Source organism: Loxodonta africana, chromosome 16, assembly GCF_030014295.1.
Source record: "Loxodonta africana isolate mLoxAfr1 chromosome 16, mLoxAfr1.hap2, whole genome shotgun sequence".
Lineage (NCBI taxonomy): Eukaryota > Metazoa > Chordata > Mammalia > Proboscidea > Elephantidae > Loxodonta > Loxodonta africana.
This window is the reverse complement of record NC_087357.1, coordinates 81,239,840-81,263,889: the sequence shown is the minus strand read 5'-3', so window position 1 is coordinate 81,263,889 and position 24,050 is coordinate 81,239,840. Positions and strand designations below refer to the sequence as shown.

Sequence of the window (24,050 nt, the reverse complement as noted above, 5' to 3'; positions counted from 1 at the left end):
AACATAGTGAGGGGACTTGCTGATTAAAAATCTGTGCATGTGAATACATTTTAGTATGTTGAATCAATTCATATTATAAACCATCTATTACACTACAAAAGTTTATAAACATAGAAACTCCTCATGTGAACTCTAAAACTAATGGGAACCTCTCTTCCTTTTACTCAATTACTCCTTCCACAAAAGTCCTAAAACTGTGTAATCACTGCCACACCTCTGCACTTTTACACGTCATCAAAACATGATGGTTTTTGTCAAACTGATGGTAGGAAGCAATTTCAAATGAGGTGAAAGGATGTTGTATTCTCTCAAAACATGTTTTCAGCTTTCTGTGTTCCAAGTTACACTGAAAAAGGAAATGAGAACAGCTGGCCTCATGTAGTTTCTTTCAGCGCAATCATGTTATTAAACCCCCAATGTCTCAGTGCTAGCAGAGGATCCAGTATTTACGTGCTCCACGACAAAGCATCTCTGGTTCTAAAAGCAAAAGCCTTTCCTTAAGAGGGCTGAAGCAGTGCCCTTTATTTAGCGGAGACGAGCCACCGACTTCCTTCCAGTACCAGCTTTCCAAGCTGATACTAAGTGAGTTTTTGCCCTGGTATTTTTGCTCCGGGTTTTACGGGGTCTCTCTTCTTTGTGCACCTTCATGTGCTGCCTGAGATGAGAACTCTGGCTGAAGCATTTGCCGCATTCACTGCACTGGTAGGGTTTCTCTCCTGTGTGCGTTCTCTGGTGCTGAATAAGGTGAGAACTCTGGCTGAAACATCGGCCACACTCATCACACTGGTAGGGTTTTTCTCCAGTATGAATTCTCTGGTGCTGAATGAGATTTGAGCTCTGTTTAAACCTTTCTCCGCACTCATCACATTTATACGGCTTTTCCCCTGTATGGATGCGTCGATGCTGAATGAGATTAGAACTCTGAAAAAAACTTTTCCCACAATCCGCACATTTATGGGATTTCTTTCCAGTGTGGATTTTCTGATGTTGGAAAAGAGTTGAACTCTGACTGAAACTCTTTTCACATTCAATACACTTGTAGGGTTTCTCATCCAAGCTTCTTCTCAGCCTACTCAAGCTTGAGTCAAATCGAGCAGCCATTCCCCACTTCTGCCGCTGCCGTGCTGTTTTGCGCTGGTTCTCATAGGCTTTTCCTTGGCTTGAGCTCCGAGAAATACCCCCTTTAGATTTTCCCAACTTCATGGTGAGGACCTAAATGAAGTCTCCTGTCTTCCTCTGCACTGATGTTGTTTTGCTTCCTTGGGCTGCAGTTCTGAATTTTCTGTGTACAGAACAATTAAAAAAAAAAAAAAAAGATTATCTTCTCATTAGTCAACTTTAATACCTCTTTAGCCCATCAAAATCACATACATATTTAATTTAAAATGCATTCAGTTCAAGTGAAAACAAATAATTCTGACAAGTATTTTCAAAATATTTCTAATTAATTCCAGAGTTTAAACAATAAATGTCTCCAAATTTTGACTGAATTTACTTTTGGAGTTTTCAACTGTTGGAACAGGATACTGAAGACTGAGGAAAAGTGATTAGGTGTAATATAAGTTTCTATCAGGCATTATTAAATGAGTATATAATTTTGGAGGATTAAAAGGTAGAAACAATATCTTACAGGAAACAGAGTAACTCCAAAAGATGATCAAAATTGGGGTAATATCATTGTTTTACTATTTACTTAGCAAGTTAAACTTCTGCTCACTTACTGGTGACCATCTCATTAAGGTGTCCAGACTTGAAAGGAATGGACAAATCATACTACTTTATGAACATCCTGTTTGTCCTGATTTGTTTAGTCATTCTATTTTCATAGTTATAAAAGACAACTAACTTTGTAATAGAAATTGTTTTTGAAAGTAGGAACTATTCTATAATAGGCTTCCCGTGAGTTTATTCAATAAATACTCGATGAGAAAAATGTTAGTGAAGAGATGCTTCATTATTATTTTTTTCTATATTCTAATGATCCAAGATAGAGGAATAATTCTTTGAAAACCCGAAACAAGATGACTGTTTTCGCCTGGAGAAAGAAAAATTTAAAAGAATCTTCACGAGTTAGTGAAATGAAGACTAAGGAAAAAAAAGCAGTAGGTAGAACACCAGAAAAAGAGAAAGAAGAAAAAGCTCAGAAGTTTAAAAAGACCCAAATACTACAAAAATTCAAATAAATTAATTTTATTTATTTATAGGTTCAATGGTGGTTCAGGGGTAGAATTCTTGCCTTCCATGAGAATTTCAAGTTCGATTCCTGCCAACGCACCTCAAGCGCCGTCACCACTTGTCTGCCAGGTTTCAGCAGAGGTTCCATACTAAGACTTGGAAGAAAGGCCTAGTGATCTACTTCTGAAAATCAGCCAGTGAAACCCCTATGGATCACAATGGTCCAACCCACAAGCTACTACAAGGATGGCACAGAACTGGACATCATTTTGTTCCACTGCACATGGGGTCACCATAAGTCCTGGGCAACTTAAGGGAGCTAACAACATTTTACTTATAATGCTGACCAAAAGCTGTTCAAAATAATTGCCACAAACAAACAAAAGAATAAAAAAATCCAAACTCCAAATAGGTGGTAATGTGACAGAGGCTAGGACTACAAAGAAAAAAGACTACAAGAGTAATGTAATTATGGGAACTATTTTCCACATCTTTGGGCAAGATGGGAAACCCTGGTGGTGTAGTGGTTAAATGCTACGGCTGCTAACCAAGAGGTCGGCAGTTCAATCCACCAGGTGCTCCTTGGAAACTCTATGGGGCAGTTCTGCTCTGTCCTATAGGGTTGCTATGAGTCAGAATCCACTCGACAGCAGTGGGTTTGGTTTTATGGGGCAAGATGAGAATTACCCTGGATCCCTCTGCATACAAGCACATAAGCAAAGAAATGAAAACACAAATTACCTTCTTTTTCTTGCTTTTCTTTCATCTTACTGGGTAACTGAGACTCCATACATAATAGAGCTCAGGACTTTACCTGGATATTTCATAATTACACCTGCTATAATTATGGCCAAGGTTGTAAAGAGCACACTGCATACAACAAAAAATCAGAGAGTACTACCCATTCCTTAACATTAGCAAATATTTACAGAACATCCACTACACCAGACATTGTGTTAAGTACACAGTTTCGGTGTTCCAAAAGTAGCCACGACCATAATTACCCATTTAAAAAAATATATTTTTTAACGTGAAGTCAAATCTGGTATGAAACTCTGAGACTATCTAATCCACCTAGAACACTAGAAATGAGGAACTGCTGGCTGACGGGCGGCCTATGCGCCAGACAGTGGCTTATCTTAATCTGGTGCTAGTTCACCAACTCTCGGAGCAGCTTTTTGCAACTGTGTCCCGTAAGAGCCAAGGAGGCAAGGCAAACGGTGGTCAAGGCCTTGGCTGGGCCAGGTTCCGGCCCCTGACGTCTGACCCCAGACCTGCATCGTAGGAAGCCACGCTTTCCAAAGCCAGGTTGAGGGCTGCGACTGACAGCGCCTGCGAGTCGTGAGCTAAAGCTGAGGGAGCGGAGCAGAGGCGTGAGGCCGCGGCCAACTGCCTCTCCCACAGCTGGGACGGTCACAAAGCCCCTCAGGACGGTCGAGGTTTAAACGAGCCCTACGCCTAACGCGCTGTGGGCCGCCGTCGCGCACCAGCCTCTTCCGTCTGCGTGGCGCACCGAGTCGGCGCTGAGGGTCCCCGGCCCGGCTCCGTCCGCTCGGGGCCAGCTCGCGGGGCCGGGCCAGGGACTCTCCCCTCGGGGCTCCTCACAGGCCCGCCCGCTGCCTGAGGGAGGCCCGGCCCAGCGCGGGGAGCCGAGGCCCAGGCGCCAGCCCCGCCGCCCAGCCCGCCCCGCCCCGCCCCGCTCCGCCCCGCCCCACCCCGCCCCACGGCGGCCAGCTCGGGCCGCCCGGCTCCGGGACCGCTGGGCCGCCCCGCTGAGGCCCACTCACCACGCGGGCCGCGGCCGCCGCCCTCGCTGCCTCGGCGCCGCTCGGTTCGCCGGAAGTGCGCGCCCGGCCGTCAGTCGGCGCCGCCGCGGCCTCTCTAGGCACGTGGCGGAGCGGCCCTCTATGGTCCCCGGCCCCGGAATGAGCTGGTAGCGCTGCGGTGTTGCTCCCTTTTCTTGTCCCACCGTTGGGAAGGAGCACTGCTCCTGTGGCCGGGTCCCTTCGCAGGGGACCCGCTCCCTGTACGACCTGCAGACCTAGGGCTGTCAGAGCTTTTGAAATCAAACACAAGCCTGCCCGTCTCGAAACTTCATTTTTTTCCTACAAATATTGAGCACTTGTTATAAAGAAATACTTGTGGAGAGTCTAAGCTGTTTCTGATATTTTTCATGAGTCACCCTATTTAATTAACAGGAAAAAAAGTCCCAAAACCAAAAATCCTGCAAGATAAGAATTACATGCATTTTTACGGATAAGGCTTACGTAATAAATTCGTCCCTCTTGTTCGCATAATATGGAAACCCTGGTGGTGTAGTGGTTAAGTGCTACGGTTGCTAACAAAGGGTTGGCAGTTCGAATCTGCCAGGCGCTCCCTGGAAACCCTATGGGGCAGCTCTACTCTGTCCTGTAGGGTCCCTGTGAGTTGGAATCGACTAGAGGGCACTGGGTTTGGTCTTTCGGTTTTGGTTTGCGTAATGTAAGAGCAGCACACCCAGAATTGGATTTTCCACACACCACCCTCTTTCTCTGTAGTAATGATCTCTCCTGGTTCTTCTACCTGATAGGCTACCCCTCCTTTGCCAACTATGCTCAACCCTCTGACTGGTTCACTACGTGCCCTCACTCCCCTGGAGGAACTCCACCAGTTTAATGGCTTCTAATACTGTGTTTGCTGAAGACTCCCGAATTAGTAACTCCAGTCGACCCTTGGATGGAAATATTCTTAAACTCTAGACTTTATATCCAATTGTCTACTGAATCTCTCCATTTGCTTGTGTAATGGACATCCCAAACCTAACATGCCTCTAAACAAACTCCTGATACCTCCTAACCTGCTCCTTCAAGAGTCTTTATCTCATCAACTGATGGCCACGCCATCTTTCCTGTTGCTCTGGTCCAAAACCTTGATGTCATCGTTGTCTCTTCTTTTTTACCCAAGCTGCATCCAGTTCATCAGCAAATTCTGTTGGCCCGATCTTCAACATACACATAGAACCAAACCACTCTCAACACCTCCACTAGTGTCACCTCAACCAAGTCTCCTGTCATCTCCTGTCTGGATTGTGGCACTGCCTTCCTCAATGGTCTCTCTACAAGTCCTGGAATGATCCTTTTAAAACTCAAGTCAGATCACGTCATTCTTTTGTTCAAAACCCTCCAAAGGCTTTTCATGTCACTTAGAGCAAAAGCCTTACGATGAAACGATGACATGCAAAGCCCATTATGATCTGTCTCTAGCTCTTGGCTGCCCCTGCATTGCCCAAGAACAGTGCCCTGAGGTAACAGACAATCATGCAAATTCGTTGAATTAATGAATTTATAAGATGCTTTATTGTTTACAAAGTGCTTTGACATCTGTCCCCTGGTCATTCATCTTCAGTATAGTCTCACGAAGCACTGCCTGAGGTCTGAACAAGGACTGTGAAGTCTATAATATGGATGATATCTGGATTGTTGTAAAGATGAAATGAGATGAAGTACTTAGCACAATGCATAACACATATGAAATATGAGCCATTGTTATTACTTTTATTATTGCATTATTACAAGTTGTTGATGATGGTGGTTGGAGAAGCTTGAGGGGAGTCAGTTGCCAGAGCTGCCAGGGATGGTTTAGGACAAAATTTCAAGAGCGAAAATGCCCTGCTGGGACTATTTGCTCTATGATGGCTAAAATAGTAAGATGAAATTTACTCCAAAGTATTTGACTAGTAAGACAGTCATTAGTTCACCCCTTTGCATGCACCAAGTGAGGGTGGATTATCCCATTTTCCTGTGCCTGAAAACAAGTGGGCCAGCCACAGAGGGCTTGGACATGTGTAGATGGAAAAGGGTGAGAACTGGGTAAAGAAAGCTGGACGTCAAAAAGAGAGAGACAAAAGTTTGAGGAAATAGAGGGGTGTGGGTGGCCAAGACTGGACAGAATAGGAGGTAGGGGTGGAGAGGGACACAAGCCATGAATGGAGACCAAGAGGGAGAGAATACAGGTGAAAAAAGGAGGAAAGGGGGAGAGAAAATAGGCAGGATTTTATGCTCTCAGTTTCCTTTCTAGTGTAATAATAGTCAACACTTACTGAATGCCTCTTATGTGCCAGGCACCGTTTGGATACTTTAGTGTTCCTGTGGAAGAGCTGTTGCCCTGCATTTGCTACCCTTCTGTGATTCTACATCCCTCTCCACTGCCTTGTGATGTCAGTGCCTCCTGGAGAAGCAGGTCCCCATCCCACTGATGCTGACTTCGCCACGTGACTGCCTTGGCCAACTGTGCACATGAGGACATGAGGACACCACTCATGCTCTTTTTCCTACCTTGAGAATAATGTGTCCCTAGCAGGGGCAGCTCCTTCAGGTAAGGATCCAGAATGAGAAGATGTGTGGGTCAGAGGCACATAAGCCAACCCACAGCCACCACAGTAACTGACATGTAATATGAAAGAGAAATAAATGCTGTGGTAGCCACTGAGATTTTTGGTGGTATTACAGCTGACTAATATACCTCCCAACAACCTTAAGAGATGGGAACTGTTATTATCCCCATTTTACAGATGAAAAAACTGAGACAAGTACCTTGCCAAGGTCACATATTTATAAGCGGTAGAGCCAGGTTTTGCAACCAGTCTTGCTCCACTGTCTACACTCTTAACCTCTAAATAACAGCACATCCCTCAGATGGGATGCCAGGTTATTGTAAAGCAAATTAAATTATTGAAAATGGTTATAAACCTGTTGCTGTCAAGTTGATCCGACTCACAGCGACCCTACAGGACAGAGTAGAACTGCCCCATAGGATTTCCAAGGAGCGGCTGGTAGATTTGAACTGCTAACCTTGTGGTCAGCAGCCGAGCCCTTAACCACTGCACCACCAGGACTCTCAAATGGTCATACATACTTAAGAAAGACAGAAGGGTAGAAAGGTAGGAAAGACCCAGAGGGCAGAAAAGACGGGCTATGCCACCATCGAATCCTAACAGTACATCTTTCTAGGGATTCTGGGCCAAGAGCAGCCAGATCCTAGCGGCTGGGACATTCTGGGGATTTGCACTCAGCAGGGACTGGTGTGTCATGGGCCTGTGGTATTTGAAGGGCCCATTCTAGAAAGAAGAGGCCTGTGGGCTAAGAAAAATCGTAGCAAGACAGCTTCCTTTTACTATGGCTTTGTCCCCTGCTCCCACCCCCTTGCAGTCGGGCAGACCCAGACACACAAGCACGGTTTCAGCAAGGAGTGCTGCTGCCTGGGCCTGTGCTTGGCCACAATGATCCCCAGTCCAAGAGTAAGCAGCCTGGTCACATGACTGACCCAGGTGCTCCAGCACAGCACAGGGACCCTGAACAATGGGTTCTGTGCACCAAGCCTGAGACTTTGCTGTCCGTTTCCTCTGGGTTCTCTGGGAAAGGAAGCCCCGGGAATTTCCATTCCTGTTTCTGCAGAAAACAGCTCCATTAAAAGCCTAGCCAGGAGGGCGCAGGGGTCCCGCCCTGCACACTCTGAGTCTTGGGCACATGAACAGCTGGCTCTCTCCCAGAGGATCACAGTCCCTGGGGTCCACATAGTGTATGCATCGGCTGTTCTGACACTTGGAACTGCTTGGCTCTAATGCAGATCCCTGCCTGGCCACAGCTGAAGAACCAAGGGGCAGGGTGGGCTAATGTCCCCTGCTTACTACCCCTTGCAGCTGCTGGGCGTTCCTGCCCTATGCGCACAGTGGAACATTATGTTCCACCTCTGCAGACTACCTTGATCAGACTCAGATGCTTCTGGCCTCTGTCCCTGGTTATAAGGGGCCAGATGTGCCCTGGTAAACACACAGCTTTGTTTTGTCAGTGGAAAGGTCTTTAACCCATTTTCTGGTAAACATTCTAAGCAAGCAGCATGTGATTATCACTGTGGGAAAAACAAGCTGTTCTTGATCCCTTCTGGTATTTTGTTTTCCATCCAAGCCCAGTCTTTCTTTTGCTGTAAGGTTGATTTTATCCTGTGCTGTTTATGATTTTCTCTGGTTCCTGTTTTAGGGGAAGGCGTTCAGTGACAGGAGTCTTTACTTTTGTACTAGTTGCTGTCAAGTCGATTCTGACTCCTGGCGACTCTGTGTGTGTCAGAGTAGAATCGCTTTACAGGGTTTTCAATCGTTGATTTTTCAGAAGCAGATCGCAGGCCTTTCTTCCAGGGTGCCTCTGGGTGGGTTCAAAATGCTGACCATTCGGTTACTAGCCCAGCACTTAACCACTGGTGCCACCCAGGGACACTGTCTTTGCTTTATTACCTGAGATTCTAGTGAGATAGAATCTCAGGTAATAAAGCACATAAAATATCGTAAGTGCCGTTGAGAAGGGGAAATATAACTCCCTGCATACCCCAGCTGGAAAGTACAGAGCCCACCACAGAGGGTCTGAACTGAGCCGTGAGGTGAGCTGAACCACCCACCAGCTTTTCTGAAAACCAAGGATGCATTTACAGAAAGGTCTGTTAACTCCTCAGCTGACTGTAGAAGTGGATGTCTTCCCCTTTCCTGCAAAACTTCCTAGTGATTTTTCTTAGGGATAATATCCAGCAGCTAGTTTTAAGAGCAAAACTAACACTTACCTAAAAAATCCTTCAACTAAATAATATTGTAACAACTGCTCAAAAATAAAAAGTCCAGTGTGTGCAGAGGTTTCTGTGAGCTGGGCCGCCTCGTCCTGTCCCCAGTTGGTAGGCATCTCTCCTTGGCCTGGGATGCCACACGCCATTGTAGCCAGCTCCAGCTCAGCCTCAGGCCTCCTTTCTGGGTGCTCCCTTGGATCTCGCTCAGCTGGCCCCCCAACATTCCCCAGTGTCTGGCCTGGCCTCTTCTCACAAGGAGCTCCCTGAATGCTGGTTGGATGTGCCTTAGTCTGCACCTCCAGGGCTGAGCACAGGACCTGGCACAAGGACATTACTCCATTCATGCTGAACAACTGGGCGGGCACCTGCCTAGATCCAAGGTTTTAAATCAAGGGTGGGGAGTAAAACTACCTGGGAAGCTCCTGTCTTCATTCATTTCCTACCCTCACCTAGTCTCTGCCTCCCTCTTACTGAGAACCCCTTCCTAGAAGATTCCTACAGCCCATCCTGATGATAAGATTCTGTGTGACCTGTCGCTCACTGTCTAGCAGCCCAAGGCCCTCACCAGTGGTTCCTATTCTATGTCCTATGGCACCATCTCTTCTTGGGCTGGACCTCAGCTCCAGGATATACATGGAAACAGGAGCTGTACCAACTTCAAGAGCAGTGGGCTGCAGTTCAGCTGTGGCTCTTCTGCCAAATGCAGCTAAGCATACGTAAGGGTTTGAGAGGTTGCAGCAAGGGGTCCCAGTGGAGACACAAGCAAAAAGTATAAGAAAACCTTTTCCTAATTTCTTCAGTTAAATACGTTCTTGTTGTTAGCTGTTGTCAAGTTGGCCTCCAACACATGGTGACCCCATGCACAAGGAGATTGGAGCTGTGATCCACGGGGTTTTCGCTAGCTGATTTCACAGCTCATTTATTGAGCACCTAGAAAGCTCTGCTTGGTAAGGAGAGCAGACAACAGGAGAGTGGCCACACCTCCCCATGACGTCCTGTTGTGTGTCTCTGATGATGCAGCTGCCTTGACAGAGCAGGACAGAAGCTGGGGTAGGGTGGCCCTGGTGCAAAGGTCACCTTGACAGACGGGGTCCCCACCGCACAGTCCCAAGTCTCTGCTCATTACAGGCACTGGTGAGGCGCCTCCATGTGAGTGGGCAGAGAAGTTTTCCTATCTTTGGAGCCCTTTATAGTTCTTCCCTCTGCATCCATCATCCACAGAGGTGACTGGGATAAGCCTTTGAGCCTTCAGTTTGCCCTTGCTTTGGAAAAGCACTTCGAGTGACTGGTACATAGTTTTGCAAAGGGATCTCATTCCAGAAGTTTTCCAGCAGCTCACAAACACAGACTGTTCTGTATCTGGTCCAGGGAATGCAAAACCCTTTCTCCCTAAACAGACATTTCTCCTCATCGTGCCTCTTTGAAGGCAAGTGGCAAGACTGCCCACCACAGCAGGGCAAAGCAGGCCTGGGGAAGGTAAGGGCACCAGGTGTCTGCAGGGCAGTAGGGATGGGATGATGACCGCTACGCAAGGCCTCTGCCAGGCAGACCCTGGAGGGTGCTTGTCTACACAGGGGCAGTACCCTCCCAATGCCACGCTGACCACCTACTCAACAGGATCAAATGGGCAGGTTTCTTGCTCCTTATAAGAATTCCTCTGGGTCTCATTGGTAAAGCTGAGGCCAGTGCTATAGAGACGATGAATGTCTGTATCTTATTCCTGGTCCGGACTCTGCCAGGGGTACTGGGCTGGGTGAGGTTCCTGCGGTGACGTCTGAGGCTAAGAGGCCAGGGACGCCGTGGGTAAGTGGTAGCTGCAAGCAGAGCCATGTCCATGCCTGTTGGCCACCCTGTTTTTCCGAGTAGCAGAGTTCCTGCTGGCAGCATGACACGATGGACAGACAGAGATCCCGTGGATTGTGTTTGTGTGGGTGATGAGGTCAGGGGCTATGGCCCCTCACAGGCTCTGGGCCAGGCACTAGAGAGCTGAAGAAGCACACTCCAGGGGCTCATGCAGGCTCTGCTTTCCTGAGCAGGAGAGGTGTGGGGTGAACAGGATTGACCACGGCCATCCAGCCACATGATGTGGCCAGTGCCACAGCCTCAGGGCTCCACTCTGCCTGGTCTGCTCACATGCAGACACACCCAGCAAGTTCCTGGCTCCTCAGGCCTGGGCTGGTGCTAGGCATGCTCACCTGGGAGCTGAGGGCTAGGGCGGGGGACTCAGGGCTTTGGCTTTGCACAGGTGGGAGGCGTAGGCACCGAGTTCCTCAGGCAGGGCCATGCATCAGTGTGACTAGTCAGCAATACGTGGCAGCCCGGCGCTGGGACTCAGCGTACACTGGCGCTTGGGGGCTGTAGGAGAGGCAGGCGCTGGCCAGCTACTTGGCCTCCACCAGCTGCTCCAGGCGTTGCAACATTGTCAGACGTAAGGCTTGGAACCTGGCGGAGACACAACCAAAGGACCCACTGGGCTGGGGAGGCTGAGGGGGGTGGCAGATGCCAGGCTCCAGGAGACCCACTACTCCTGACCAACTGACTGTGGCCACCACCCACTGCAGGCAAAGAGAGGTTAAGCCGGCCCCCACCCTGAGACCACTGTGCGGAGCGATCAGACATGGCTGAGGAACGTTGTTTCAAAGTAGAATTTTGCTGAGATAGCCTGTGTGGCATCCTTTCTCATCTCGGACCTCAGCTTCCCCACTGTATACTCAGAAGATGGCCTGGGTGACTCCCGAGGCCCCCTCTGGCTCCAAACCTACAATGGCATGGCCGACTGTGTGGCAGATCTGTTCCCTCTGATTGGGGTTTCTTCTGGCTCTCTGGGTCAGGCCACACTCACTGATGGAGGCCTGGGGGAGGGGGATGTGGTTTTCTGAGAGTCATTCAGCCAGAAGCCAGAATCAGAAACAGGTCCCCACCTCAGGCTCTCAAGGTGAGTGCCTTCATCCTTTCTCTCCTCAGCTGGACTCTGACCGGAGCATTGGCTGAAAGCCCTCCATGCTCCCCCTTGTGACCAGAGGAAGAAACAGACCATCAGGAAGTACAACCTGCCTAACCTCACACAGGCGGCCAGATGCAGCTTCCCCAGGGGTTGCGAGGTGACACCTCCTCACCCTTCCATTCCACTGGTCTTTGCACCTGAAGATGTCATCTGGTGTACCAAAACCTGCCACTGCTTTGGGCTGGCTCAGACTTCCCGCAGGTACAGACGGCCCCACACCAGGCCAAGTCTTTATTGAGCAGGCCCTCTCTGAGGCCAGCTCTCCAACCTGTGGCCCCAGCAGACTCACATGTGGACGCAGCACCCACCCATGCTCCTGGCTCTCTGACTTCCCAGCCATGTTTTCTGCAGCACGTGTCCATGCTAGTGAGGATGCTGGCTCTGGGGGGTAGTCTGGGCTGTTCCCTGCCATCCTGGCCGCTGTCCCCCCAGCCTCGTATCAGTACTGAGCAGGAAGCTGGGCTTTACAAGGAAACCTCCCAGCCCTGGCCCTGTCCTTGCTGCCTCGCAGGCTGGCCCCTGGTATCCGGAAGCTACGACTGGCTTTTTATGTGCTGCTTACTTCATGGTCAGTTTGATTATTTCTCTTTCCTCCTCTTCTTTTAATTTCTCAACAAAACCGTCCAGCACCGGCATTTCAAACTTAATGTACTGAGCGACCTAGAAAATCCAAGAACATTTTAGTGTGCTTTCAATTAAAAGCCAAGAATGCATTTTCTTTTCCTTATGGCTTCCTCGAGGGCCAGTTGAGCACAAGCCTGTGTCCAGGGAAGCAGGTGCCCCTTCCCATCCCTATGGCTGCTCTATCATGTGCTAGGATGGGAGGCAGTAGCCCCTTCTCACCTGAAAGGCAACTCTCAGCTCTAGGAGGAGATATCCAATGAATACTAGGAAAAGCATTCAATTGTAAAATAGAGTCATACAAGTGGGTGGGCTTGCCATTGTTTCTAACAATGGAATGAAACTGCCCCAGTCCTGAGAGCAGCCTGAGAGATGCAGGGCCACCAGGGCCCTCAGCCTGCAGAAGGGACTCTCTCCCTGGCGTCCAAGCCATGTGGGCCTTTTCTGAGTAGAGTCGGGAAACTTGCTCATTGTCCGGCCAAGACTCAGGCTGTTGGTAAGACTCAGACACCTCTTACCCATCCCGAGTCGGGCCTGGTTAAGGAGACCTGGTGTGGGATGTGAGCGTAACAACAAGAAGACACACTCCAATGAAGGGTTTACTTGCCTGAGGAGAAAGGACTAGGCCATGGTTACCTGGTTCTAGGACCCAGGGTGTTTTTCTTCCCTAAGCTGGCTGATAAAGCTGGCGGTTGCTGGGTGGCAGGAAGTGAGAGAACCTATGTCATGACTGTGCTGGGCCTGGGGCAGTCAGGACAGTGGTGGGACCTCGGCGGTGGTCACCCTCAGAGCCCTCAGGGGTCCCCCACACCGCCTGCCCCTCAGGAACAGGACCCGGAGTCCTAGCCCTCACTCACGTCATAGGGGACTTCTTCACCCAGGTCCGTTTCCATCAGGAAGAGCTTGGCAATCTTCTCACATGGCCCGTGCAGGATTCTGGAAATCAGGGGGTACTCATGGTCTTTTAACTTTGTCCTTTCTGAAAAGAGAGATGGTTTTCAAAATTCATGGGACATAAGAATCGCCTCTCTTTGATGCAGGACAGGAACATGATGGACAATTGACATCCAAGGGAGCTTGGGAATCTTCTCCAGACCTCGCTGCTATTGCTGCCCTGAGACACCATCTCAGCAGCAAAGGCCCAGCTCTGAAAGAAATGGGGGCCGAGGGAGCAGAGATAGGGGACGCGGAGGGGCAGCCGAGGCCTGCTCACGCTGGGGGGTTCCTAGACTGTGCCGCGTGACTGCAGCACAGGGGGACGAGCAGGTCCCACCCCAGTGGTTCTCAGATCGTTTCCTGCACCCCACCACTCCTGACTGAGACCCACTGAGCTGAGAACCATTCACTTGGGTTGAAGAAGTTAGAGGTGACTTCCCATAACATTTTCGTGGGCTCTGAAAGACAGGACACAAGCTCCCAGGTTTGGGATGGGGAGAAACATTCCTGGTGGAGGAACAGCGTATCCCAGGACAAGGAGGACCAGCTGCCCCATGCTCCCACCCCGCCCAGCACAGGGCCTCCCAGAGAACCATGTGATGGGGGAGGGGCGGGCTGGCTGAGTGGACAGAGACATTCTATTTCTGGATCCATAAACACAGCCAGACACTTACCCCCTGACTCGTGCACCATGTAGAGTGCAAACTCTTCGGGGCCATTTTCCACCTGCACGAGCAGCAAGAGTCAGACCACACCGCAATGCCACACACAACCCCCAAGGAACCTCCCTTTTCTGTATGAATTCCCAGAAATGCTCCCTCAGCCAAGGAAACCTTCCTAGACCTTCTCCCCAGGAGCCACAGGCAGCTTTCCGAGCTTCACCATCACTCCCCCGCCCCTCCCTCCCCCACACCCCTCACCCCACCAGACAAAACGACAAAGCACCAGTACCAGCACAGGCCGCTGCACCGCCAGACTTACTCTGAACTTGCTCAGCAGCAGGGTGAGCACCTGCAGGGTTGTCATGGTGCTGTTGACCCTCACGTTGGTTATGGAGCCAAAGGCAGGAGTAAACACGGAGGTCTGTGCCGGGTAGGGATGGGGGCAAGTCAGGGCAGACCGCCTGGGCCGACATGATACAGGGGTCTGGACCCACTGTTTGGCCAGACCATTCTGAGCAGACCCGGACAGCAAGGGGCCCTCTCCCTGGGCTCTGGGAACAGTCATGCCTATCCATTCAGATAGATCCGCATGCAAGCTGTTCCCAGATCTGGGGGCCCTCGGGGAAGCAGTACTACTTCACGTCCTACAGCATCCCGTAAAGAAGGTGCCTACATTCGTATAAGGGTCAGCTTTCTGGATTCTAGGAACCAGTGCCAAGGAAGGAATTCACACGGGCGTGGTGGTAACCAGTCTCTCCCTCACCTGCCGATTAAATCACCAAGTGTCTGTGGATTCTAGGGCCGGGAGTCGCAAATCTGCCCTCTCTTCCGCATTCCCCCAGCGGACTGGCCCGAGTTGAGGCCCTCGATTATCGCCACACTAGCCTCCTGACCTGACCTGTTACTGTCCAGTCTTTTCTCTACACTGCTGCTAGAACACCCTTCTAGAAGCCTGGTACTCAGAGTGTGGTTTGGACTCGCTACGCGAGCAGACTCTGGTCCCGCCCCAGACCTCCTGAATCAGAATTCGCCTTTTGAGAAGGCCAGGTGGTGAGAAGCACTGCTTTAAAATGCCGTTCTTGTTAAAAACATCCGATGGTACACCCTGGTCTGTCTGACACCCTCCACGGCTCCCTTCATGGCTATGTGCACATGAGAACAAGCACCCTGTTTCCCAGCCCCTTGGCTTCTTGATAGGTTCTGGACACATGACACTCTTGCAGGTATCTTGCCTTTGTCCCTGAGACTCCATAGATGAAATCCACCAGCAATTGCCTGATGCATAAGTCCTCGATAAACATGGCCTGTGTAGTAAACCTGCCAAGCGTTTTTTATACCATCTTTGACTTAAACCTGACAAGAGCCTTTTGAAGGACCTATAATCATTCCCCTTCCTTAGGTGGGAAACCGAGGCAGAGGGATACTAAGTAGCCAGTCAAGGCCATGCATCTTGAGATGGTGGAGCTGTGACTCAAACGGCTCGGTGACACCTGAGATCCCGCACTTTAATGCCCGGGCTCATGCCTCCCAGGGTATGCCATTCCTCTGCCTCAAACAGCTCTCCCTTCTCTGTGGGTCAACTCTTCACAGTTTTCACAATTCAAATTCATGTGTCCCCCTCTATGACCCTAGCTCTGCTTCCTTGAGGAGGGAAATGGAGCTCCGGACACTTCAGGGACTTGCTCAGGATCTCTAGAGGGTCAGTGACCAGTTATCTGTGGCCGTCAAGCTGACTCCAACTCATGGCAACGTCATGGGTATCAGACTACAACTATGCTCCAGAAGATTCTCAATGGCTGAGTTTTTGGAAGTTCATTGCCAGACCTTTCTTCCAAGGTGCCTCTGGGTGGACTCAAACTCTAGCCTTTTGGTTAGCAGCTGAGCATGTTAACCGTTTGTACCAAGCAGGGACTCCTAAGTGGGTCAGCAGCAGAGTCACACTCAAAGAACTTAGCCTCTTCCATAGTTGAGACATAGAATGACTCTGAGTTGTACAGAAAACAGCTCAGAATTGGGGTTTGGGCCCCCAAGAAATATAGAATAAACAGAGGAACCAGGCTGTTCCAAGGAAAAGGGAGGTCTTACTAAACCAGACACCGTTAGTGTTTCTTCTGCACCAAGCTCTTTTCTCAAGATGATACCAACCAACTTCAAGTCTGAACCAAGGTCTCCTGGCTGAACACCCACCTCTAACAATGGTTTCTCTCCAGTAGAACACACTGAGGCCAAGAGGCCAGGGCAAAGCAGTGGGAGCAGGTGCAAAGTTTACCCGGGCCAGAAAGAAAACCCACAATACTCTGAATCAGAACAGTTTTGGAAGATGACTGAAGTGACAGTGCACAAAATCCAGAAAAAAAAATGACAACCACCCCATGGACCCAATTCTAGGAATTTTTGTTTTTTTTACTTTTCCCTATGACTTAAGTGACTTTTCACTTAATTTCTAAGGACACTAATTCTGTGTGAATGTAAAGCAAGGTAAGAAAGAGGGATTTTGTATATGGTTTCTCTTTGGGAGCACCTTGCTCACCTTGAAGGTATGAATTAACTTTCCCAAATGTTGAAGATACTCTTTCATGTCTTGGAAGGACCATGTTCTGCAGGTAACTCTGTTGTTACAGGGAGAAGCCACTCCACCTGGATTCCAGGTGGAAGGCCAGGGGTCAGGCTGGCTGAGTAGCACTTCTTTCTTAGGATGGTTCAAATGTAAGTAAGGGGCTATGATGGGGGGCCCAGCTGTTCATTTTAGGTCATTTCCAAGGTTATCATGTGCTCCAGACGCCTTTGTGTTCCGTGACATTTGCAACTACTGAAATCAAGTTTCTTGGGCAGACCTCTCAGGGGTGAATGAGCACTTTAGAGGAAGTGTGAATAGACCAAAGATACCCTTCCTCACTGTACCTGGAATCATGGAGCAAAGAATATAGAATGGAGAGAGCCTTAGCCTGTGAAAAAGTTCTTTGTAAAATTTTGGATAACTCATTAAAATAGCACATCGATGTTTACTCAAATGCTAACGGCTAGTTTTTTTTAGTGCTTACTTAACACTTTACAGACTAAATCCCCTTTTGAAACAAGATTTAAAGAATAACCAAGTCATATTCTACATCTGTGGGAGTCCCTGGGTGGGGCTAATATGAAGGTTGAAAATTCAAGTGTACCCTAAGGAGGCTTGGAAGAAAGGCCAGGCAATCTGCTTCCAAAAGATCACAGCCATGAAACCCTTGGGGCGCACACTCCTGTGCTGACACGCAGGGATCGCCAAGAGCCATGAATCCCTTGGGGCGCACACTCCTGTGCTGACACGCAGGGATCGCCAAGAGCCATGAAACCCTTGGGGCGCACACTCCTGTGCTGACACGCAGGGATCGCCAAGAGCCATGAATCCCTTGGGGCGCACACTCCTGTGCTGACACGCAGCGATTGCCACGAGCCATGAATCCCTTGGGGCGCACACTCCTGTGCTGACACGCAGGGATCGCCACGAGCCATGGAACCCTTGGGGCGCACACTCCTGTGCTGACACGCAGGGATCGCCACGAGCCATGGAACCCTTGGGGCGCACACTCCTGTGCTGACACGCAGGGATCGCCACGAGCCATGGAACCCTTGGGGCGCACACTCCTGTGCTGACACGCAGGGATCGCCACGAGCCATGGAACCCTTGGGGCGCACACTCCTGTGCTGACACGCAGGGATCGCCACGAGCCATGGAACCCTTGGGGCGCACACTCCTGTGCTGACACGCAGCGATTGCCACGAGCCATGAATCCCTTGGGGCGCACACTCCTGTGCTGACACGCAGGGATCGCCACGAGCCATGAATCCCTTGGGGCGCACACTCCTGTGCTGACACGCAGCGATTGCCACGAGTTGGAGTTGACCCCACGGCAACTGGTTGTATTCTGTCTTTAGGCTAATCGAGACCATTCTTAATCTCTGTTGAATTTAAGCCCTTGCTTCTCCTTCGCTCTGTCAGGAAACTCCACTTCCAAATAGTCCTGGATTTTTCTGGACTCTAGCCAAAACAACCAATCTTTCTTTTACCCTGGCAGGAAGTGGAAGGAGGTCCTGTGACTCTAGCAGGGCCCCTTCTCTATCCCAAAGTCCAGGGTGCCCAGGAGTGGCTTGAGTGGCCCCTGGCAGGCCTCACCTAGGCAACCTGCTCAGGCAGAGCAGGAGACCTGTCCTTTCTCATGACCTCCCCTCTGTGAGTCATTGGCCATCAGGCAGGGCAGCTGCTTAAACCAGGAACCTCTGCTTTTGTTTCCTGGAGTGGCAGGATATAGCCTGTTACGGGACACCCTATTTAGCCTCGCCTGCCCTCACGGCCCCCTCGTCCCATTTATGGTAACAATGCCAGTTGGGCTTGTTTACGAGATGATGTAATCTAGGGGAGGATGTCTGTTCCTGAGGTCAGTACAATGCCTCCCCCGACAAAGGCGCAGTGCTGGGAACGGGGGCTGCTCTAGGTTCTCTGAGCACCGATGCACGTACCCCTGGGTACACCTTAGCCAGGGAGAGGGCAACAGCGTGACGTTCCCAGCCAGCCCAATGAGGGGACAAACCTCATGGGGAAACTGGCCGAGTAAAGATACACTTGGTGTCGCTGCCCGCCTCAGGCACCCAGCGTTCATTTGCCAAGAATCTGTGTGACTTCTGGGAATGGATTGACAGTGATTATAGAGGGCAAAATGTAAGGTTTGAGGTCATGAGCTGGAGTCTTATTCTGGTGTGACTATGGTAAGACATCTGGGGTCCTGAGCCTGTTCCCTCATCAGGACACAGGGTCATCGTGAGGTTAAAAAGACCATCCGTTGCCATGAAGTCAATTCTGACTTGTAGCGACCCTACGGGACAGAGTAGAACTGCCCCATGGGCCTTCCGAGGAGCAGCTGGTGGATTCAGACTGCTGACTTTTGGTTAGCAGTCGTAACTCGTAACTACTGCACCACCAGGCCCCCCACCATGAGCTGAGGAGTTTGGAATTAATGTGGTCTGCAGCCGTTGAACTCGCTCCCAGCTCATGGCAACCCCAGGCACGATGGGATCGAAGTGCTGCGATCCATGGGCTCACGGCAACCCCATGCACGATGGGATCGAAGTGCTGCGATCCATGGGCTCACGGCAACCCCATGCACGATGGGATCGAAGTGCTGCGATCCATGGGCTCATGGCAACCCCATGCACAATGGGATTGAAGTGCTGCGATCCACGGGGTTCTGGGATCGAAGTGCTGCGATCCACGGGGTTTTGGGATCGAAGTGCTGCGATCCACGGGGTTTTCGGTGACTGGTTTTTGGAAGCAGATCACCAGGTCTTTCTTCCTAGTCCATCTTAGTCTGGAAATAGCACTGAAACCTGTTCAGTAACATACCAACGTGCAAGCCTCCACGACAGACACGTGGTGGCTGTGCGTGAGGCTCGGTGGCTGGGACTCAAACCCAGGTCTCCGGAATGGAAAGCAAGATATTCTATGACTGAAGTGCCACCACTCTCCCTTCACCATGAGGTTAAATCTAACGATCCCTGGGCCCACAGTAGAGCTGAACAGCTGTGCTTGTGCTGGGGGCTGGCACACCCCATACACAAGGTGGCAAAGGGCCAGGAGGAAAGGGCAGGCTGGGGCATCACCTTGTGGTTGTAAAAATGGCCGTTGATGGAGAAGCGGTGTTGCCGGACCCTCTGGGCCTCACCGGGCGTGCGGCCCTTAGGCCTCCTCTGAATCACACAACTGGCATCGCTCCTGGTCCGCAGTAGCTGTGGGACCTCTGTGTCCTCTGTCAGGGGCTCTGCAGTGAGAAGCAGAGGACAGGCCAAGGCACTGGTGAGAATGATGGCAAGGTGGCTGCCACCAATCGCAGTCCTGCCTCCTGTGGGGTCTGGGTCCATCCTCTCGTCAGCACACCGTGTCACTGATGGTAGCACGTCACGTGATTGCAGTCAGGGAGGCTGGGGCACAGCCTGCATTGCACCCGGTTTGCAGATAGGCAAGGTAACAGCCAGAGTGTGACCCTGTGACAGAGTTACTCATTGGTCACCGGGGGTAGGAGGTGGGCAGCTGGGCCAATGGGTGGGGTAGCCCTAGGCCTGTGCCCTGAGCACCCACGCTGGGGGACGCCCTGCACTAAGCGCTCAGGGAGGGGCACAACGAGAGAGACGAGTGTCTGCAAATCCAAGAGTGATGAAGGGTCCCAAAGGCCTGAGGAAGCCTGGGCAGCATCACCCGCCCGCTCCGATGTCTCCTTGTCCCAGAGCACAGCGTGGGTATAGAAATATAACCACTTACACACTAGGTCGCCTCTGCCAGGCTCAGACTCCTTGTCTGCAGAAGGAGGTCACAACTGTCACCTTGGGGTGCTGTTGTGAGGAATGCACGGGAATGCGTATAAAGCATCCCGTCTGAGCAGGTATTTCATGATGGCAGCTACTGAAGAGAGAAGAAGTCGCTCTTTGCTACTCCACAAACCAGTTCTTCAGAGAGTCCCTCCCACCCTGGCCGAGACAGGGCCCCGGGCAGCTTGCAGGCCCTCACCTGAGCTGTGTGTGGAGCTCTCGGCCCTCTGCAAAGGCTCAGCACCTGGCTCCTCAGCAGAGCCCCCACTGTTGTTCTGAGGAGTGGGTTCCTTTCTGAAAAGAGACAAGTGCATGCTCAGACTTCCTGCTGGCAGAGAGTACCTCAGGTGGAAGAAAGAGGCCAGCGACCTCTGGAGGGCAGACATGGGCTAGAAGCAGGGAGGACAGGTCATGCTGAAGCGGGAATTTCATGCTGAGGAGCCGATCCAAGCATTAAAGGGAAGCAAAGACTTCTCCATGTGTCTGCAGGAAAGAGGGTGAGTCTGACAAGGCAGAGCTGAGGGGCCTGTGCTGGGCTCCACCCCATGCAGTGTCCTGTGCGTTCCTGGAGGAGCGTTGGGCAGGGACTCTGTGCTGGGCTCCATCACATGGACACACAGACACATGGACACATGCAGTGCCCCGTCTGTTCCTAGAAGAGCGTTAGGCAGGGACTCTCTGCTGGGCTATCACATGCACACATGCACACATGGACATGTGGACACATGGACACATGGACACATGCAGTGCCCTGTGCGTTCCTGGAGGAGCGTTGGGCAGCGACTCTGTGCTGGGTTCTGTCACATGGACACATGGACACGTGGACACATGGACACATGGACACATGCAGTGCCCTGTGCGTTCCTGGAGGAGCATTGGGCAGGGACTCTGTGCTGGGCTCCATAACATGGACACATGGACACATGCAGGTCCTGTGCGTTCCTGGAGGAGCGTTGGGCAGTGACTCTGTGCTGGGCTCCGTCACATGGACACATGGACACGTGGACACATGGACACACGGACACATGGACACATGCAGTGCCCTGTGTGTTCCTGGAGGAGCGTTGGGCAGGGATTCTGTGCTGGGCTCCACCACATGGACACATGGACACATGCAGTGTCCTGTGTGTTCCTGGAGGAGCGTTGGGCAGGGATTCTGTGCTGGGCTCCGCCACATGGACACATGGACACATGCAGTGTCCTGTGCGTTCCTGGAGGAGCGTTGGGCAGGGACCCTATGCTGGGCTCCATAACATGGACACATGGACACATGCAGTGTCCTGTGCGTTCCTGGAGGAGCGTTGGGCAGGGACTCTGTGCTGGGCTCTGTCACATGGACACATGGACACACGGACACATGGACACATGCAGTGCCTGTGCGTTCCTGGAGGAGCGTTGGGCAGGGACTCTGCGTCGGGCTCTGTCATATGGACACATGGAAGCATGGACACATGCAGTGCCCCGTGTATTCCTGGAGGATCGTCAGGCATGGAGTCACTGGGAAGGGCCACTTGAGGGGGGCAACCTCCAGGCCTCTTGGCAGGATGGACCCCAAGCTAGGGCAGGCAGTGTGTGGTAGGAGACGGAAGTAGCATGGTGGGACACAGCTCAGGGAGGCCTGGGGAAGTGTGTGACCGAGTTGGGGTGGAGGAACTAGGAACTGAGCTATGTGGAGGCCTCTGGCGTTCCTGCAGAACACACTGTGACGGCAGGTGGGGAGGGTATCACCAGCTGCACTAGCAGCCATCCTAAGTGGTCTGGACTTTATGTTCTAAGTCCGAATTTTTAAAAAAATTCTCTGAGTGACCTGGAGCTCTGATGGCACAGTAGTTAGGAGCTGGGCTACTAACTAAAAGTTCAGCTGTTTGAATCCACCAGCCACTCCTTGGAAAGCCTAAGGGGCAGTTCTACTCTGTCCTATAGGGTCACTATGAGTGATGTGGGGAGGTGGCAGGGGCATGTGATGCTGAGGCACCTAAGCGCTGAATCCTCTCAGAGCACAAAGTTTACTTGAGTATTTGAAGGGCAAAAATATTTTGAATTTTTGCCTCTTAAAAGGATTTACTGCATGCAGAAGCAAGCAAGAACTCAGCAGCTAACTGTTTTTTTGGGCAGTGGGAGAGCAGGTAAAAATCTATTAAACAAAAAGGCAGGTGGAAGACAATTTCATCTTGATTGGAGCATTCTTCTGATATTAAAATAAAACATTACACGGTTGTAGGAAGCTAAATGTATGTGAATTTTGAAGATAAAACAGGAGAGGCCAAGAAATTTTTGGTTTGCACAGGGTGCTCGGACTGCCAGTAATACAGTCCTCTCTCCTTGCAGAAAAGGTACATTTTTGAGAGACACAACTGGAAGTGATGGGAACCTGGAATGTTCCGGGAACGGGGTGAGGAGATCTGGCTGTAATCTAGAAAGATCATCCAGGATGCATGCTGGTGTGGGTGTGACCTGGGAGATAAATGCTGAGGCCAAAGACAAACCCCAAACAGTAGACTCCGGTGGGACAAATGTCACTGGGGCTGTCTGGGCCAGCCTGTCCAAGCCCAACACTCACGGGTCACAGCTGGGCTGCCTGGATGTCCATGCGGTGGTGGGGAGGTGCAGTCGCTCTCGGTCATCCTGCATCTGGAGCCGGATGGGCCGCCTCAGCCCCCAGGAGATGTTGAGGAGCCCATCAATGATCAGAGCCCCTTCTTCCTGTGGGGTGCACACACGGTCAGCCTCTTCCCCTGAGCAGCAGTCCTCGGGGGTCACTGTCTACCCTCCCTGTGCCCCTCAGAGCTAATCCCCTCATCTACAAAATGCCCTGGACATTTAGGTCCGTAGCTGCAGCCCCCCAGGCTCAGGTTCACTGTGTGGGCCTCTACGCGCTCCCCAGCATGTGCCACAGGTCCGAAGAAGGAAACCTAAGGTATACACTTCTACAGCTTAGTCTGGCTCCTGGCCAGAGGCACAGCCTCGGGACAGCCTGGAAAGTCTGGTCCCCACAGGAACGCAGTGCTGTCAGGAGCCACGTCCACACCACGGAGAGGGGACATGCTCCAGGGATGTGCAGGGGAAGCTCTCTGACCACCGCACGGCCTGGCTTGGGGGTCCTGTGACCACCAAGGGTGCTGGACTCAGTGACCACCTGGGCAGAACTGGTCTCAGCCCCATCCTCTCCCCCAGCACTGTTCCTGATGGTGATTCTGACCCCTGCAGGGGCTTAACCATCCCCCAGATCTCTAGGCTGGCTTCTTTCCTGAGGGTCAGTCTTGTCGACGTCTTAGCCTTGTACCCCACCACTGACACAACCTCAGAACATCCACAGCTGTCCTCATCCACATCCCCAGCCAGCCTTGGTTTCCCAGGTCTGTAGATAGCACTGTCCCGGCATCTGCCACCAAACCCTGAGGTTCTAATTGGCCCCGTCCCCCTGACGTACCCTGGGCCAGCCTGTGCTCACACACGTCTCCTCACCCCTGGCTTCTGTTTCTTGGATGTCTTGCAGGCTCAAGTCTACAGTGCCCCCTCCAGAGTCTTTCCTGAGCTCCTTTCCCAGGGCCTGGCCAGGCTGCTTCCCTGCACTCTCCGGGCTTCATGACAGGCACCTCCCACCCTCGTCCTCTCCCCATAGCCTTGCTCCTCTTGGCTCTGACTATGGCTCCAAATTCCTAATCTCCTTTCAAACTAGCCTCTTTCATTGCACTGCTATCTAGAGCAACTTTTGGGATTCACAGATTCCA

At 51.3% G+C, this 24,050-nt stretch overlaps 1 protein-coding gene across 3 annotated transcripts in view; it reads right to left on the bottom strand.

The window, feature by feature from the left end:
- Positions 1-5,482: 5,482 nt before the first annotated feature.
- The window catches only part of RASSF4 (Ras association domain family member 4), a 39,774-nt gene continuing 21,206 nt past the window's right edge, over positions 5,483-24,050 (bottom strand). The window contains exons 4-11 of one of the 3 annotated variants that reach the window (XM_023547146.2): positions 22,880-23,022; positions 20,519-20,613; positions 19,618-19,775; positions 14,303-14,404; positions 13,996-14,047; positions 13,243-13,364; positions 12,327-12,424; positions 5,483-5,625 (exon numbers count right to left, since the gene is read on the bottom strand). In XM_023547146.2, the coding sequence (XP_023402914.2) occupies positions 5,556-5,625; positions 12,327-12,424; positions 13,243-13,364; positions 13,996-14,047; positions 14,303-14,404; positions 19,618-19,775; positions 20,519-20,613; positions 22,880-23,022 (840 nt within the window). In that variant the 3' untranslated portion in view covers positions 5,483-5,555. Of the gene's footprint in view, positions 11,203-12,326; positions 12,425-13,242; positions 13,365-13,995; positions 14,048-14,302; positions 14,405-19,617; positions 19,776-20,518; positions 20,614-22,879; positions 23,023-24,050 lie in introns of all 3 variants that reach the window. The other 2 variants (XM_064269814.1, XM_064269815.1) reach the window with 2 other exon arrangements.